This window comes from Eumetopias jubatus, unplaced genomic scaffold, assembly GCF_037043125.1.
Source record: "Eumetopias jubatus isolate StellerSeaLion01/CBP00866 unplaced genomic scaffold, mEumJub1_p1.0 scaffold_13, whole genome shotgun sequence".
Lineage (NCBI taxonomy): Eukaryota > Metazoa > Chordata > Mammalia > Carnivora > Otariidae > Eumetopias > Eumetopias jubatus.
Genome location: NW_028274819.1, coordinates 95,242,539 through 95,257,568, shown reverse-complemented (window position 1 = coordinate 95,257,568; position 15,030 = coordinate 95,242,539). Strand labels below are relative to the sequence as shown.

Below are 15,030 nucleotides of genomic sequence, written 5' to 3'. Positions count from 1 at the left end.
GAGCAGCTCGAAGCCAGCCCTTCCCCAGCGTACTCGGGCATCTCGCCAGGGTGCGCACGCTGGCTCGTCTCTCCCTCTTGCCAGGTACCAACGTGGCTGCGAGCTGGACGCTCTGAGCACCAGCTGTGTGGGGTGTTGAACATTGTTATTACCGCCATAAAAGAGAAGAAGAGAGGGGCAATTTCAGCGAGTGTTTTGCCTGGAGGGAGAAAAGAAGACTCTCTACCCCAGTTAGCAGCAAGCAGACAAACCACAAACCCAGAGATGGGAAAGAACATCTTCTTCCTGAATGATCCCCTACCCCACCATTCCTTCCTCTTCCTTGCAGCCCACCCCCCACCCCCACCCTGCCCAGGAGCATTTTGTGACACAATTGGGAGGTCAGAGCTGCCTCATGGTCCCCAAACATTTGCTTTTTCCCAGAAATCTGAGTTGAATGTCCAGAGTCACCATGTCATCCCTATAAAAACAAGCGAAGCATAGTGCATGTGAATACACGGAGGTCTAAGATGTTTTGTCTGATGATGCACAGTGCCCACTTTTTTTCAAAGCCAGGCTATACTTGGGAGAAAAGTCTGTGTGAGAAGCCCTGGGGATCCATTTTGGATCAGTGTTTCCAGATCCACTCCCATTCAAATTAGAGCCTGGACCGAAACATGGTGATACCGGTTCATGGATCACAGGGAGGTTTGCGGGTCCTCTCCTTTTATTTGGAGAGATTACTAGCGAGATCACCCTGGGAACCATGTCTGAGGTTAAACGCTCAACTGCCAGAGCCAAGGCTGCTCAGAAACTAACAGTAGGTGTTAGGACACCATAATCAAGAATTGAGTGTTTGTTCCAGTAGTCTTGGGTTCCATTCCTAGCGTTCCCACTCAAAAGCTGTGTGACCTTGGCCAAGTTACATTACCTCTCTGAGCCCCTGTTTGTTAATCTATAAGATGGCGATAAGAATTGCATTTACCTCACAGGGGTGTTAAGACAGCAAGAAAGGACTTGACTTTACATTGATCAGTGCCACATATATAACAACCCTGAATCTAAAAAGCCATCAGCTTTGTGATTATTTTGTCTTTTCTTTCCAATTTGTGTTTTCCAGTCCTCTCCTACATGCTTGTCAAATCAAATGTCTCTTCCACAGAGGTGATCCTATAGAAGAACTGCACTTTCCTATTTAACCCCAGAAGCAGAAATGACTTAAGGACTGATCTTAAGACAGGTCGTCTCTCTCTCCCCTAACCAAAGTTGGCCTCGAGGGGTTAGAGCCCCGAAAGGTGCTCCAAAAGGACCCGGTTGCCTTAATGGGAAGTTGCAGAGGGGATCCAAGGAATAGGGGTCAGTTACCCTTCACAGCCCTTTCTTGCTGCCCTGTTCTTCTCAATTCTAAGTCCCTTCTAAGGAGATCTTTTCCTACCACCCTTGTACTAGGGCATCTTGCCCAGTTCTAAGTGGCTCTAGATACTTGTCAGTTGGTGAAGCCCCATCATGTCCTTTGAATTGCAGGTGGGGGGGCTGGCTGGTCCTTCTGGGCTTTACCCATAGGACTGATGTATCCTAGGAAGGTGCCAGCATCCCCCCCACCCCCAGTACTTGAAAAGATGTCCTGGGTATCAGGCTTCAGCTTCCTCCCTCCCTACTCTCAACATAAAGCATCTGACTGTTGTCTTACTGGAACTGACAGCACCAAACTATCTCAGAGTGAGTCAGGTCCTTTGATTAAAATGACAGTTAAGAAGGGAAGGAGGTTGGCATTCTTCTTGCCAATGGATCTGAAGGAGAGAGAGAAGAGGGAGTCTGCCAGTGTCTTCACAGCTCTAACAAAGGAAAGAAATTAAGGGACGTGTACAAGCCAAATATCAAAGACAATTCCATCTATCCAGACATTTCAGGCCCCAAAGCTTTGATGAATCAGACAGTGAAACGGAATTTTCTTTAACGGTGATGTTTGCAAAGGAGAGCACCTGCCTATCAGACTGGGAACGGCACTAGATTTTCTTTGTCTACGGTTGCTTAATTTTTTCACTATGTCCCTTGGGCTGCACATCACGCTTAGCTGATGCCGCTCTATTGGGCTGCAGCTTCCCGGGCCCCAGCCCAGATCTGCTGAATCACAATCTGTGACCAGTCGTGCCCAACGTGTATTTTCTAAAGCTCCCCTGGTGGTTCTGAGAGGCACAAGGGCTGACATGTCACTTTTTCAGGGTAGGAGGCTTCCGAAACCTTTGTGTGGAAGGAGGGATGAGTCTATGTACAGACACAAAGGGGAGTACTTCAGAGAGTGGACGGAGTCCTAAAATTACTAAAAAGCATAGCATTTACAAAACGGTTTGCCTCACAACCGGTCAGCTTTATTATATGGCTGAATATAAAAAGTTCTTTCCCAAGATGAATTTCGAAGACTACAACTGTGTTAACACTTAATATTCCTGAACAGATGAGGTCAACAGGTACGAACCAAGACTGCTGAGCAGACTCAAATGAACAGCTACCATCGTTATAAAGAAGCAAGAAATCTAAAATTTAAATGCTCTCCCTTGAACACTGCTTGGTGAGGCAGAGGAGATGTTCATTGGATTTGCCTCACAACCGTACTTACATGGCAAATGTTTATTAGATAAAGCCTTTTGGAGGCCTCGCTAATCAAAATAATTTAAACATGGCCTGATTTGCTGCCCCCTGTCAGTGAGCCCTCTTTGGGGCTTCTGTAGTTAGTGTTACACCCCGAAGTGAGAGGTCTTGGCTCACAGCTCTATACATCTGCTGAGAATGGCCTCCTCTGAAATAATCCTGTATTTAATCATCTTGTGGGTGGGAGGTATTATTAAGATGGGGCGAGCAGGGGGCTGGCGGGGGGAGGAAGAAGGTGGAATGGGGGGAGAATGGCCATAAGCCTTCCTTGATCATTAGACAAAGTGGCCGAGATAGTAAAAATCCTCCCTCCAACTTGTCAGTTTGGATGGAAATCACCATGGAAAAGATTAAAGGCAACAGGAATTGTGGGGTTTTTTTTTTTTTCTTTTGAGCCAGAAAAGTAGCTGGAAACAATGGTACAAAATTGATAACTCATTATTCTTTAGCATGCCTTGGCACCAAGCATGCCTGCCTGTGGCATCCTAAAATCAGGGCCCCATCCTTGCCTGGAGAGACGAACGCATCTGTTCTAAGTACAGAAATCCATCCACCCCTAATTTAGTAACTGCAAGACTTCAGTATAAAACAAGATGTTCCTCTCCAGAAATGGGGTGCGCATCATTGAGCCCAATGGTGACATGCTGATGAATTCTGGCCAAACCAGTTACTGTCTTCTTTATCTTCTCCTGCAGTTCTTACTCGATCTTAAACACATCATCTTCTAACCCACTCTCATTTGGTGATGGTGTATTGGAGAGGCGGCAGTATGAGGACCAGGGCCTGGGGGAGACGGCGCCCCTGACTATCATCTGCCAGCCCACACAGGTAACACCGACCTGTGGGGTCACCTCCTCAACTCTACTCAGGATTCACTGGGTACTTATTTGCTAAGTGGGAGGGCTTGCCCTTGCTGCCCCAAAGAGTTCCCGACCTCTCAGAGAGAAAGGGCACAAAATTATAAAAGATACACAGAAATGTCAGGCTAGGAAGAGTCACGTGGATGGAACAGACAGCTTCTACCGCACCTGGGTCTAGTCTGGTAGAGAAGGTGGCTCTGCAAACATGTTATCTGTAAAGTCATAAGACTTCTATCTATTTCAGAGGCCACTGTGACATTAAAGAAAATAGGAAGGCTCTTAGCCCAGCGCCTGGCCCATGGTGAGTGCTCACGTATGTCTGAGTGCTCAATATATGCCAGGAATGGGGGTGGGGATTCTCCTGAACAATAGAGACAAAGGCAAGTTGAGGATCAAAAGACTAGATCACATTGGCTGGAGCCCAGGCTTGAGTTAGGGAAGAGTAGCAGAAGAAACAGGAAAGATCATGGCACTATCCCACATATTAACCCTGTCAGGGCAACTAACTGGCAGCAAATGTAAAGTGCTGGCCACACTAGGGAAACTAGGAATAGCCAACGATCAACAAGAAGGAACATAGAAACATCTATAAGGATCCACCCAGCAGTTATAGAACCTGAAGTCATTCGGACGTGCCTTTGACTAGACTTGCCTATTTCATCACTCCGAGGGAGAACCTGTCCTCCCTGAACCATTTCTGGGAACACCAGCACACGTGTAAGTGAGACAACAGAGCCAAAGTTGTGATCAGAGGAGCCCAAGCTGGGGAGACTATCTATCCAGCCATATGGCCTCACCACCACATGTTAGAGGTGAGGCGGACACTTTTGTGAGAAAAGTCCTCGCTCCCTGAAGTTGTGGATCAAGTATCCCTTTGGGGGAGGACTGGATGGCCAGCCTGACCTACTGGCTAGCTCTCCCTCGGAGCTGTAACTCAAGTGGTCTTCACGTTTTAGCACGGGCCAAATGCTACTCCTACGAACGACCCCAGGACAGCACTGGTGTGCGCCGGTCTTTGCAACCCTTTGATTTGATAAAACACCTGCAATTCATGTCATCTGAGCCTCAAAACAACTTGCGAGGTCTATAGGAGGAGTCTTACTGCCCCCATCGTACATAGAGGCCAATGTAAATCCCAGGTAGTTCCAGGACCCGTCCAAGTCCTATGCTGGCTTAACTTGTTCTAGAGCTCAGCTCTGCTCCTGGCTCTGGGATGTGTTCACTTTCTTCTGTGCTTCCCCTACTAATAGTCTTTCTCTCTCTACAGCCTCTGAGGGTCAAGAGCCAGCCCGGCCCTCAAAAGAGATGTCTCTTTGTGTGTCGGCATGCCGAGAGGATGGATGTCGTGTTTGGAAAGTACTGGCTGTCCCAGTGCTTTGATGCCAAAGGTGAGGGGTTGGTTGACCTGCTTGACATTGGCATACCTATCGTGGCCTCTAGGGGGCAGAGTCACGCCACATTTGTCCAGATGGGGTCCTTTAGGGTTGTTCTGCCTATAATCTGTTACAACGTAAGTCCTTCCTGATGGTCTTGAGTGTTAGGGAAGGGGTTAAGTGTTCTTGTCCCCATTCTATAAACTGGGACACCAGAGGCCAAAGAAGGCAAACGTCTTGCCCATGGTCATTTGGCAGAGGCAGAGACAGGTGTCCTGATTCTGTGGCCAGAATTCCCTCCATTGCATCACATTGCCGTATGTTGGTTCCCTTTTCATTTGAGTGGCGCGCCTAAGGTTAAGAGGCTTGCATAACATACAATCCTCCTGCTCTAGAGTGTGTGGTTGTTACTGCCACTTAAAAACAATCTCTTGTCACTTGTCAACAGAATGCAGGAGTGGATGCCAAGACTCTACCAGAGGAAAAGTGTCGGCTTCAGTGTTTTCTAGAAAGTTCAATTCCATTTCTTTGGCCCAAAAGGAATGGAAATGGGGGGCTGTGAGGATCAGCAACAGAAGTCCTAAGGAAAACAGAAAGTCATCCTTTGTCTGACTTTTTTTTTTTTTTCCAGGCCGCTACATACGCACCAACCTGAACATGCCTCATAGCTTACCTCAGCGGAGCGGTGGTTTCCGGGATTATGAAAAAGATGCTCCGATCACCGTGTTTGGATGTATGCAAGCAAGACTGGTGGGTAAGTGTCCTGGAGTGATTGCACAGCCTTTCCTGGCTACTTCTTCCAAAGACTGGTTCCAGTGGGCATGCCAGGACTGTTTCTACGGTTTTCTACAACTTTCCTACAAGTAATTTATTTCCCCAATTCAAAAGGGGATTTATTACGCAACCATGAAGTTCAGAACACTGTGCTTGGCACTGGACTGGTTTACCAAAGTGAATGAGGTGTGATCCCTTGAGGGCTGTATGACCCAGTGATGGGGTAAGGTCAGCTTCTAGCGCAGGGGTACGGAGGAGAGAAGCCTGGAGTGGCTGGGTGTAGAGAGGCCGACTGGATCCTTTGAAGATGGTCAGCTCTTTGCAGGTCTATTCCATACCTGCCAGGCAGAGACAGCAGCCTTGTCCTGTTCAATCATGTCACACATTCACTGATCACTTACTTTGTGCAGGGTCTTATGCTAGGTGTTGGGGATCCAAGCGAGAGCCCCCACCCTTAGGGAAACAAACTTTTAAGTGGATAAATATCATACATCCTGAGTATGCTCAAGAATAAAACTGTGTACAGAGAATTAGGAGAGCATAAAAAAAAAAAAAAAACCACACACAGAAGAGGGGAGGAGAAGTCACCTGGCCAGAGAAGGAGCAGGAGGGTAGGAAGTGTATGCCCGGTGGGGAGAACAACATAAAGTCATAGGCGTGAGAAATAACATCGAAAGTACTTAGAAAAAAAGCTCTCTTTTTCTAGAACACGGCTTGTGAGCCACACGTGATACGGCTGGTGAGCTGGATAAAGATGAGTTCACAGAAGACCTTGCCCCTCCATATTAAGGTGTTTAGACTTTATCCAGTAGAAAAAAGAAGTGTGCTCCACGAGGAAAGTGTTAAAGTATCGGGTGTTGGGATTTACCTCTAAGAATACGACAGGCTGAGATCTTGTTTAGCGCAGGATAAAAGTAAAACAAGATCTCACTGGCACCGTAAACTATCTCATTTATATCGCAAGTGTGAAATCAGAGCATTCTCGTGTTTCTGGATCTCTCCTAGATGGATATTTTCCTGCCTGTCAGCACCAGAGAGAAGGAACAAAAAACACAAGAGGGGGTCTTCCATATGGGCTCTTTCATGGAAACACTGATGAGGGGAAGCTAAAAACGCCAGTTCTCTGTGAGCCCCCACTGACAAGGGGTTTGCAGGGTCTGCCTGCTGCCCGCTCCCACAATGAGCTCCAGCAAACCAATTCTTTTTTGCCTTCCTTTGCAGGGGAAGCCTTATTGGAGAGCAACACCATTATTGACCACGTCTATTGCTCCCCATCCCTGCGCTGCGTTCAGACTGCATACAACATCTTGAAAGGTTAGACTGGATAAAGGTCAATGAGTCCATCCTTCTGCCTGTAGACAGCCCTACACCTAGGTTATCCTAGACTTGTGGGACATTTAGCCAATGGAAAGCTTCAAATGTGGAATTCTTAGCCATGATTCTTTTGGAAGATGTCTTTGCAAGCGTCCCCAAATCATACTGTGGCGGCATTAAATGACACGAAAGGAGGTATACAGATCATGTTTTGCTTGAAAATGTAAAGCCCTCTTGGATGAATGGTAGGCTTGTGAAATACCATTGTCTGGCAATAATTTGGAGCCTACAGAGTGTGATCCCTTTTTTTTGCAGTGAAACAGTGAAATCATTTCCTCCCACTCTGCTCTGTTTTTGCTTCTTGTTTATAGTAGCAACGGTGCTCCTGAGTATCTACAAATCTTAACCATCCCTGTTTCTGCAGTTAATTGGATGGCTTTGAAAGGACCATGGCTATAAAGATACTCAACTTTCACCCTAAAATCTGGGGAAGCTTGAGTTACAGGGATCTCCATTCTCATTTCACTGGAAGGAAAACTAGTAGAAACAGAGTGGAACTATTCACTTCTACCAAACAAATGAATGAGCCAGAAATAGCCAAGCCAATGAAGAATGGACACTACCTTTGAGGCTTCTATTCCTTAAGTCAGCCAGAATGCATTTATATATTAAAATTCTTTATGTTGCCGTTAGCCCAGTTTTTTAATATATAAAGAAAGTTAAACAGGGACAAGTCCTACTCTGAGGGTAATTATACTTTGAGAAAGCACAGGACTTGGAAATACTCAAAACTGGATTTTCTGGTAGAGAAAATGAATAATTTACATGATATTCAAATACAGTATAAGCTATTGTAGAGCAGTGGATGCTAAGAGAGTTTCTGAGGTTTCTTAGCAAGGCCATCTTGGGACTTCCCTTAGAAAAAGCCATTCTAGTGGTCACAGAAGTACATAGGTGATATGGGTAGTGACTTGTGTTCCTTTCCTTAAGTCAGAGACCACGTAAAGCCAGCACACATCCTGTTGGTGGGGCCACTGTATCAAACTCATATGTTTGTCACACATGGAAATGAAAAAACCCCTTGACCAAACCCACGTGCTTCCATCTTCTTTTAGCTATATGTGGCAACTGGTAGAAAAGAGAATAGATTTACCAGAATATGTATGGCAATTCCTTCATCTTCATTTTATTTCACGTCTAAGGTTTACAACAAGAAAACCACTTGAAGATTCGTGTAGAGCCTGGCTTATTTGAGTGGACGAAATGGGTTGCTGGGAACACATTACCTGCGTGGATACCTCCATCAGAGTTAGCTGCCGCCAACCTGAGTGTTGATACAACCTACAGGTAACCCTCTGAGCTGCTACCTCCCAGAGTCAGTGTGGATGTACTTTTCTATACCAGGTCAGGCCAACTATGGAGATGAAGGACCCGGCAGAGCCCATGGGCAGGTGTCCATAGTGGTGGGAGTCAAGTTACAATTTGAAAAACCACAACCGGAGAAAGCTAGCATCCCCTCGTACTTAGCACAAGTATGGACACACATTGGGCTTTCCTGACTTCATTAGATCTCTTTCAGTGAATGATAAAACCACTTTGCATTCCAGGATTGTGCACCAGCTAAGGATGATGCAGTTCCAGAAGCTTGTTGGGGGTTAAGGGAAATGACAGGGTCTTGCCTTGGACTGTCATTTTTCAAAGATTTTTAATTCTCTTTATCTTCATTTATTATTGCTGTAACCCCAGAATAAAGGCGAGCCACTTTAGGAAAGCCTCTTGTACTCTCTTATATATGAAAGTCATTCACTTAGTGACCACACATAACAATGATGGCAACAACAACTAAGCTCTATTGATCATTTTCTGCATGTCAAGCACTGTGTAATCTAATCTGCTTTACCATCTCCCCATTCCTAGTTCTTGGCTTTTTTCATGAGACCAGACTGTGCTGGGAGTAAAAAGAAGTGTTTAGAGATTGATCACAAATGAATAATCCACATGGAAGCAATTAATGTAACTATATTATTATTGGTGAATTCTTAACTCTCAAAACTGCACTTGGGCGTTTGTAAAATGTCCCTCAGAAGGGATATTCATGCCCATTATAGAGGGGAATTAAGTTCATATTTCTTAAGGCAGAATTTGAAGCAAGTGACCAATATAAATAGCAGTTTCCTCCTTGTGATATCCTGTGACCTTTCATTTCAAATACCTACCCAAACCACAAATGAAGCAATGTGAGCTTCTGGCGAAGATAGTAGAAAATATCTTTTTTCCAATTCATTTTCCTCTTCTGTAAATAAAACTTCGGATGACCCCATAAATTAATGTGTGCTACTTACTTAAAGGAATTAGCATGCCTCAAAAATAAAACAATCAATCAGATCCCCTACTAATAATTCAATCGAGCCTTGAACAACATAGAGGGTGAGGGGTGCTGACCCCCACACAAATTCACATATAACTTTAGATTTCCCAAAAACTCAACTACTAATAGTCTACTGTTGACCAGAATTCTTACTGATAACATAGTCAACATATACTTTGTAATCTAACCAAAGAGGCAAAGAATCTGTACTCAGAAAACTATAAAATACTCATGAAAGAAATTGAGAAAGACACAAAGAAATGGAAAAACATTCCATGCTCATGGATTGGAAGAACAAATATTGTGAAGATGTCAAAGCTACCTGGAGCAATCTACACATTCAATGCAATCCCCATCAAAATACCATCCACTTTTTTCAAAGAAATGGAACAAATCATCCTAAAATTTGTGTGGAACCAGAAAAGACCTCAAATAGCCGGAGGAATGTTGAAAAAGAAAAGCAAAGCTGGCGGCATCACAATTCCGGACTTCAAGCTCTGTTACAAAGCTGTCATCAAGACAGTATGGTACTGGCACAAAAACAGACACACAGATCAACGGAACAGAATCGAGAGCCCAGAAATGGACCCTCAACTCTGTGGTCAACTAATCTTCAACAAAGCAGGAAAGAATGTCCAATGGAAAAAAGACAGTCTCTTCAACAAATGATGTTGGGAAAATTGGACAGCCACATGCAGAAGAATGAAACTGGACCATTTCCTTACACCACACACAAAAATAGACTCAAAATGGTTGAAAGACCTCAATGTGAGACAGGAGTCCATCAACATCCTAAAGGAGAACACAGGCAGCAACCTCTTCGACCTCAGCCTCAGCAACTTCTTCCTAGGAACATCACCAAAGGCAAGGGAAGCAAGGGCAAAAATGAACTATTGGGACCTCATCCAGATAAAAAGCTTTTGCACAGCAAAGGATATAGTCAACAAAACCAAAAGACGACTGACAGAATGGGAGAAGATATTTGCAAATGACATATCAGATAAAGGGCCAGTATCCAAAATCTATAAAGAACTTATCAAACTCAACACCCAAAGAACAAACGATCCAATCAAGAAATGGGCAGAAGACATGAACAGACATTTTTCCAAAGAAGACATCCAAATGGCCAACAGACACATGAAAAAGCGCTCAACATCGCTCGGCATCAGGGAAATCCAAATCAAAACCTCAATGAGATATCACCTCGTACCAGTCAGAATGGCTAAAATGAACAAATCAGGAAACGACAGATGTTGGCGGGGATGCGGAGAAAGGGGAACCCTCCTACACTGTTGGTGGGAATGCAAGCTGGTGCAACCCCTCTGGAAAACAGTATGGAGGTTCCTCAAACAGTTGAAAATAGAGCTACCATACGATCCAGCAATTGCACTACTGGGTATTTACCCCAAAGATACAAATGTAGGGACCCAAAGGGGTACGTGCACCCCAATGTTTATAGCAGCAATGTCCACAATAGCCAAACTGTGGAAAGAGTCAAGATGTCCATCAACAGATGAATGGATAAACAAGATATCGTGTGTATGTACACACACACACACACACACACACACACACACACACACTGGAATGAAATCTTGCCATTTGCAACAACGTGGATGGAACTGGAGGGTATTATGCTGAGCGAAATCAGTCAATCAGAGAAAGACACGTATCATATGACCTCACTGATATGAGGAATTCTTAATTTCAGGAAACAAACTGAGGGTTACTGGAGTGGTGGGGGGTGGAGGGATGGGGTGGCTGGGTGATAGACATTGGGGAGGGTATGTGCTATGGTGAGCGCTGTGAATTGTGCAAGACTGTTGAATCACAGATCTGTACCTCGGAAGCAAATAATACATTATATGTTAAAAAAATAAAAGAAGAAGAAGAAAAAGATAGGAGGGGAAGAATGAAGGGGCGAGATTGGAGGTGGAGACAAACCATGAAAGACGATGGACTCCGAAAAACAAACTGAGGGTTCTAGAGGGGAGGGGGGTGGGGGGATGGGTTAGCCTGGTGATGGGTATTAAAGAGGGCACATTCTGCGTGGAGCACTGGGTGTTATGCACAAACAATGAATCGTGGAACACTACATCAAAAACTAGTGATGTATGGTGATTAACATAATAAAAACACATCGTATGTTTTATGTAGTCTCTGCTGTATTCTTACAATAAAGCTAGACAACAGAAAACATAAATTTATAGTACTGTATTTATAAAAAAAAAAATCCACATATAAGTGGACCCACACAGTTCAAACCCATGTTGCTCAAGGCTCAACTGAACTTCACATTTTGCCCTATCTACCCTATGGCAACTGTTTTTCCATCCTTGGTGGGAAATAGCAATAAATTATTGTCCCCATGCCAATAGCCCTCATCCCTCTGGACTGGAAAGAGGGTAAGTTATTGCCAACATTGGTGAAATGACTTTCCTGACTCACCCCCAGCACCTCCCAGCCAACCTGGGCCAACCATGTCTTCAGTTTCCCCCTTAATTGCATCCTGTTCTTCCCAAGCTCATTTACAAAGTTCTCCAGAATCATTCTGTCTGAGCCTTTCAGTGCACATGCAGACACACACAGCAACAGTAGAAAAAGCAGAGGGATGAACACCAGGAACTTGGGGGCCAGGACATGGTCCTTATTCCAGATTTTTCTTTTCTTCTACAGAAAATCAAAATTCAATTCAACCGCTTCTCATACAAGGGGGAGAAAAGGATAAAGCCTCTAATTCTATAAATCGATTGTGAAAGTCAACAAAAGAGCACATGAGAGGCACAGTTCCTAGAGTTAAAGTCCCTCTGAAGTTAATTATGCCAAGTGCGCCAGATTTTTGAAGTAGTGATGCCCGAATGACTGAATAAATGTGGTGGGCAGAGGGCAAGGACTGAGAGTGTATTATACATCAAGCAAGCACCACTTAGAGAGTCCTGTCACCTTGGAACAAGAAGGAGTGAGGATGGAAGCAGGTTAAGGAAAACCAGCCTGGTGACTAATACCCAAGCGTCATCCACAGGCCCCAAGACGGAGCCCAGAGGCTGGGTGTAAAAAGCACTCCCAGTCTTAGGGCGTTGGGCCAGAAGGATCAAGGCAGAAAAAAACAAAATATACACCATTTGGATAGGGCTTCAGAACAGGGCTATAAACAGGGGTGCTAGGGGAATGGTATGCGGTTGGGGACATGAGTCTGGAGTGTTAGAGGGGCAATGAATCATACTTTATTGTGGGGCTCAAGGCAGAAGCCTGCACTATAGCCTAGGTCAAAGCGGGGTGGGGAGTAGAGTGTGTACCAGGGAGAATACTATTCCAGGGATGCTACCTGAGCACCCAGTGCTCTGAGTTCCAGGTCTAGTTGATGGTCGGAGGCCTACCTGACTCTGAGTACAGTACATAGGTCCTGCGCTTACAGCTAGAAGCATGGTGCGTGTTGCAGACAGGGGTGAGGAAGCTTGGACTCTGGCCTACCCCCATCAGAACTAGTTCAACCATGGAAGCCTTTCATAGGTTCCGCTTCAAGGCAAGGACTGCCAAAGGCAAGAACTGACCTGGAGAAACTGGATCCCAGCATCTACCTGCTCTTCACTTCTACAAATCTCAGACTTTACAATGTGGTCTCACCATGGAAATGATTCCCTGAGCCATACAAAGTGGCCTTTTGTCACTGTGCAGGGCTCCTGGGAGACCAGGTGATATAAGTGGTAATGGAACTGGATGAGAGGTGGGGATGGAAAAAAGAGTTTGCTCCAGAACAATGAGGTCCATCCCTAAAAGTGGTGATTCATGTCTCCCTCTATCCCCCAGGGTGTTGTGAGACTCAGAAGGTTGTTTCCTAGGAGAAGTATGCTTGCTGAGGGAATGTGATTTCGATGAGCATGGGTTTCCTTCAAATGGAAGGGGATGGCACGGAGAATGCCATTCTTCCTCTCTGGACAGTAAACCTAAGGGCACAGAAAGGCAGCCTTGAGGGGGTACACTGTCAAAAGCCATCCAAAATGCCTCTGGGTTTACAGGCAGTGATCTCAGAACCAGATTCAAATCCAGGGCCTAAGAGTTGCTAACGGTGTAAGTGTAGGCAAGTCATCTCCAGCCTTTCGGAGCCTCGGTTTTGTCAACCACAAACAGGATTTGCAAAAGTGTTGCTAGGAGGGCTCTGTTCAAAGCATACAAGTAGGACACTTCACGCAGAGCCTGACACATGGGAACCTCTCAGTAAATCTCTGTAGTCGCAGTAGCAGCAGTAACGTATTCTGATCAAGAGGCCACGTGAATTCACTTTGAGGGCTCACAACCACCTCCATCCACCATCCACTAAACGCCAACAATGAAAGACAAAATAAGACAGGAAATATGATACAGTTGTACTCAAAAACAAGATACACTTCTCACAGACTGGCAACTCTAAGTAACAAAGGAAGATGGGAGCAGGCAGAAGTGGCTGAGATTGAAGACATGCAGCGTCACCAAGATGGGAGAGCCCTGCACTGATCATCGATCAACCGCTCATGCACCTTTGTACACTGTGCATAATTATCATTTGCACCAATAGCCTGCTCACCCCAACCATACACTGAGAGCTCCTCAAGCACAGAAACTGGGTTCTCTTCATCTCTGTGTTCCCTGAGCTTTTCCTGTTTCCAGGTGTATGGTCTGTGTTCAAAATAAGAAAGAAAAGGAAAACACTGATGAAGATTTCATAATGTCACAAATCCAGCGGACCTAATATCTGTGTTGAAAATCTACCCTTACAACTCCCCAGACTCATTTTACAAGGCCAGCATTCCCCTGATACTAAAGCCAGATAAGTAATCTATAGGAAAGAGATAAGGACTCTATAAGAAAAGAGAACTACAGACCAACATTCCTAATAAATATAGATGTAAAAATTCTCAACAAAATATTAGCGAACCAAATTCAACAGCACATTAAAAGAATCATACACTGTGATCAAATAGGATTTATCCCTTGGATGCCAGGATGGTTCAACATACAAAAATCAATATATGATATACTGCATTTGTAGAACAAAAGCCAGAAATCATATGAATATGCTCAACTCATGAAGAAAAATCATTTGACAGAATACCCCATCAATAATAAAAATGCTCGACAAATTGGTATAGAAGGAATATACCACAACATAATAAAGGCCATGTATGACAAGCCCACAGCTAACATCAAACTCATGGTGAAAGACTGAAAGCTTTTCCTCTAAGATCAGGAACGAGGCCCACTCTTACCACTCACGTTCAACAAAGTACTGAGAGGCCTATCCAGAGCAGTCAGCCAAGAGAAAGAAATAAAAGGCACCCAAATTGGAAAGAAAGAAGTAAAAATGTCTTTGTTTGTAGATCATATGATTTTATATAGAAAATCCTAAAGACTCCACCATAAGACTGTGAGAACTACACATTCAAGTCTCTCAGGCTACTGAGTTTGTTTGTGGAACCACAAACTCAGTAAAGTTGCAGGATACAAAAATCAACATACAGAAATAATTTGTGTTTCTATGCACTAACAATACATCTGAAGGAGAAATAAAGCAATCCCATTTAGAATAGCATCGAAAACAAAATACTTAGGAATAAAATCAGTGAAAGAGGTGAAAGATCTGTACACCGAAACACACAAGACTGCTGAAAGAAACTGAAGAAGACACAAACAAATGGAAAGATATCCCATGTTCATGGATCAGAAGAAGAATATTAAA

General features: G+C 44.5%; 1 protein-coding gene across 3 annotated transcripts in view; it reads left to right on the top strand.

Moving 5' to 3' along the window:
* UBASH3B (ubiquitin associated and SH3 domain containing B) overlaps window positions 1-15,030 on the top strand; it is a 137,305-nt gene that overhangs the window by 112,384 nt on the left and 9,891 nt on the right. For all 3 annotated transcript variants that reach the window (XM_028125898.2, XM_028125899.2, XM_088017690.1), the window contains exons 7-11: window positions 3,324-3,456; window positions 4,756-4,876; window positions 5,493-5,615; window positions 6,857-6,949; window positions 8,152-8,296. In XM_028125898.2, the coding sequence (XP_027981699.1) occupies window positions 3,324-3,456; window positions 4,756-4,876; window positions 5,493-5,615; window positions 6,857-6,949; window positions 8,152-8,296 (615 nt within the window). The remainder of the gene's footprint in view (window positions 1-3,323; window positions 3,457-4,755; window positions 4,877-5,492; window positions 5,616-6,856; window positions 6,950-8,151; window positions 8,297-15,030) is intronic.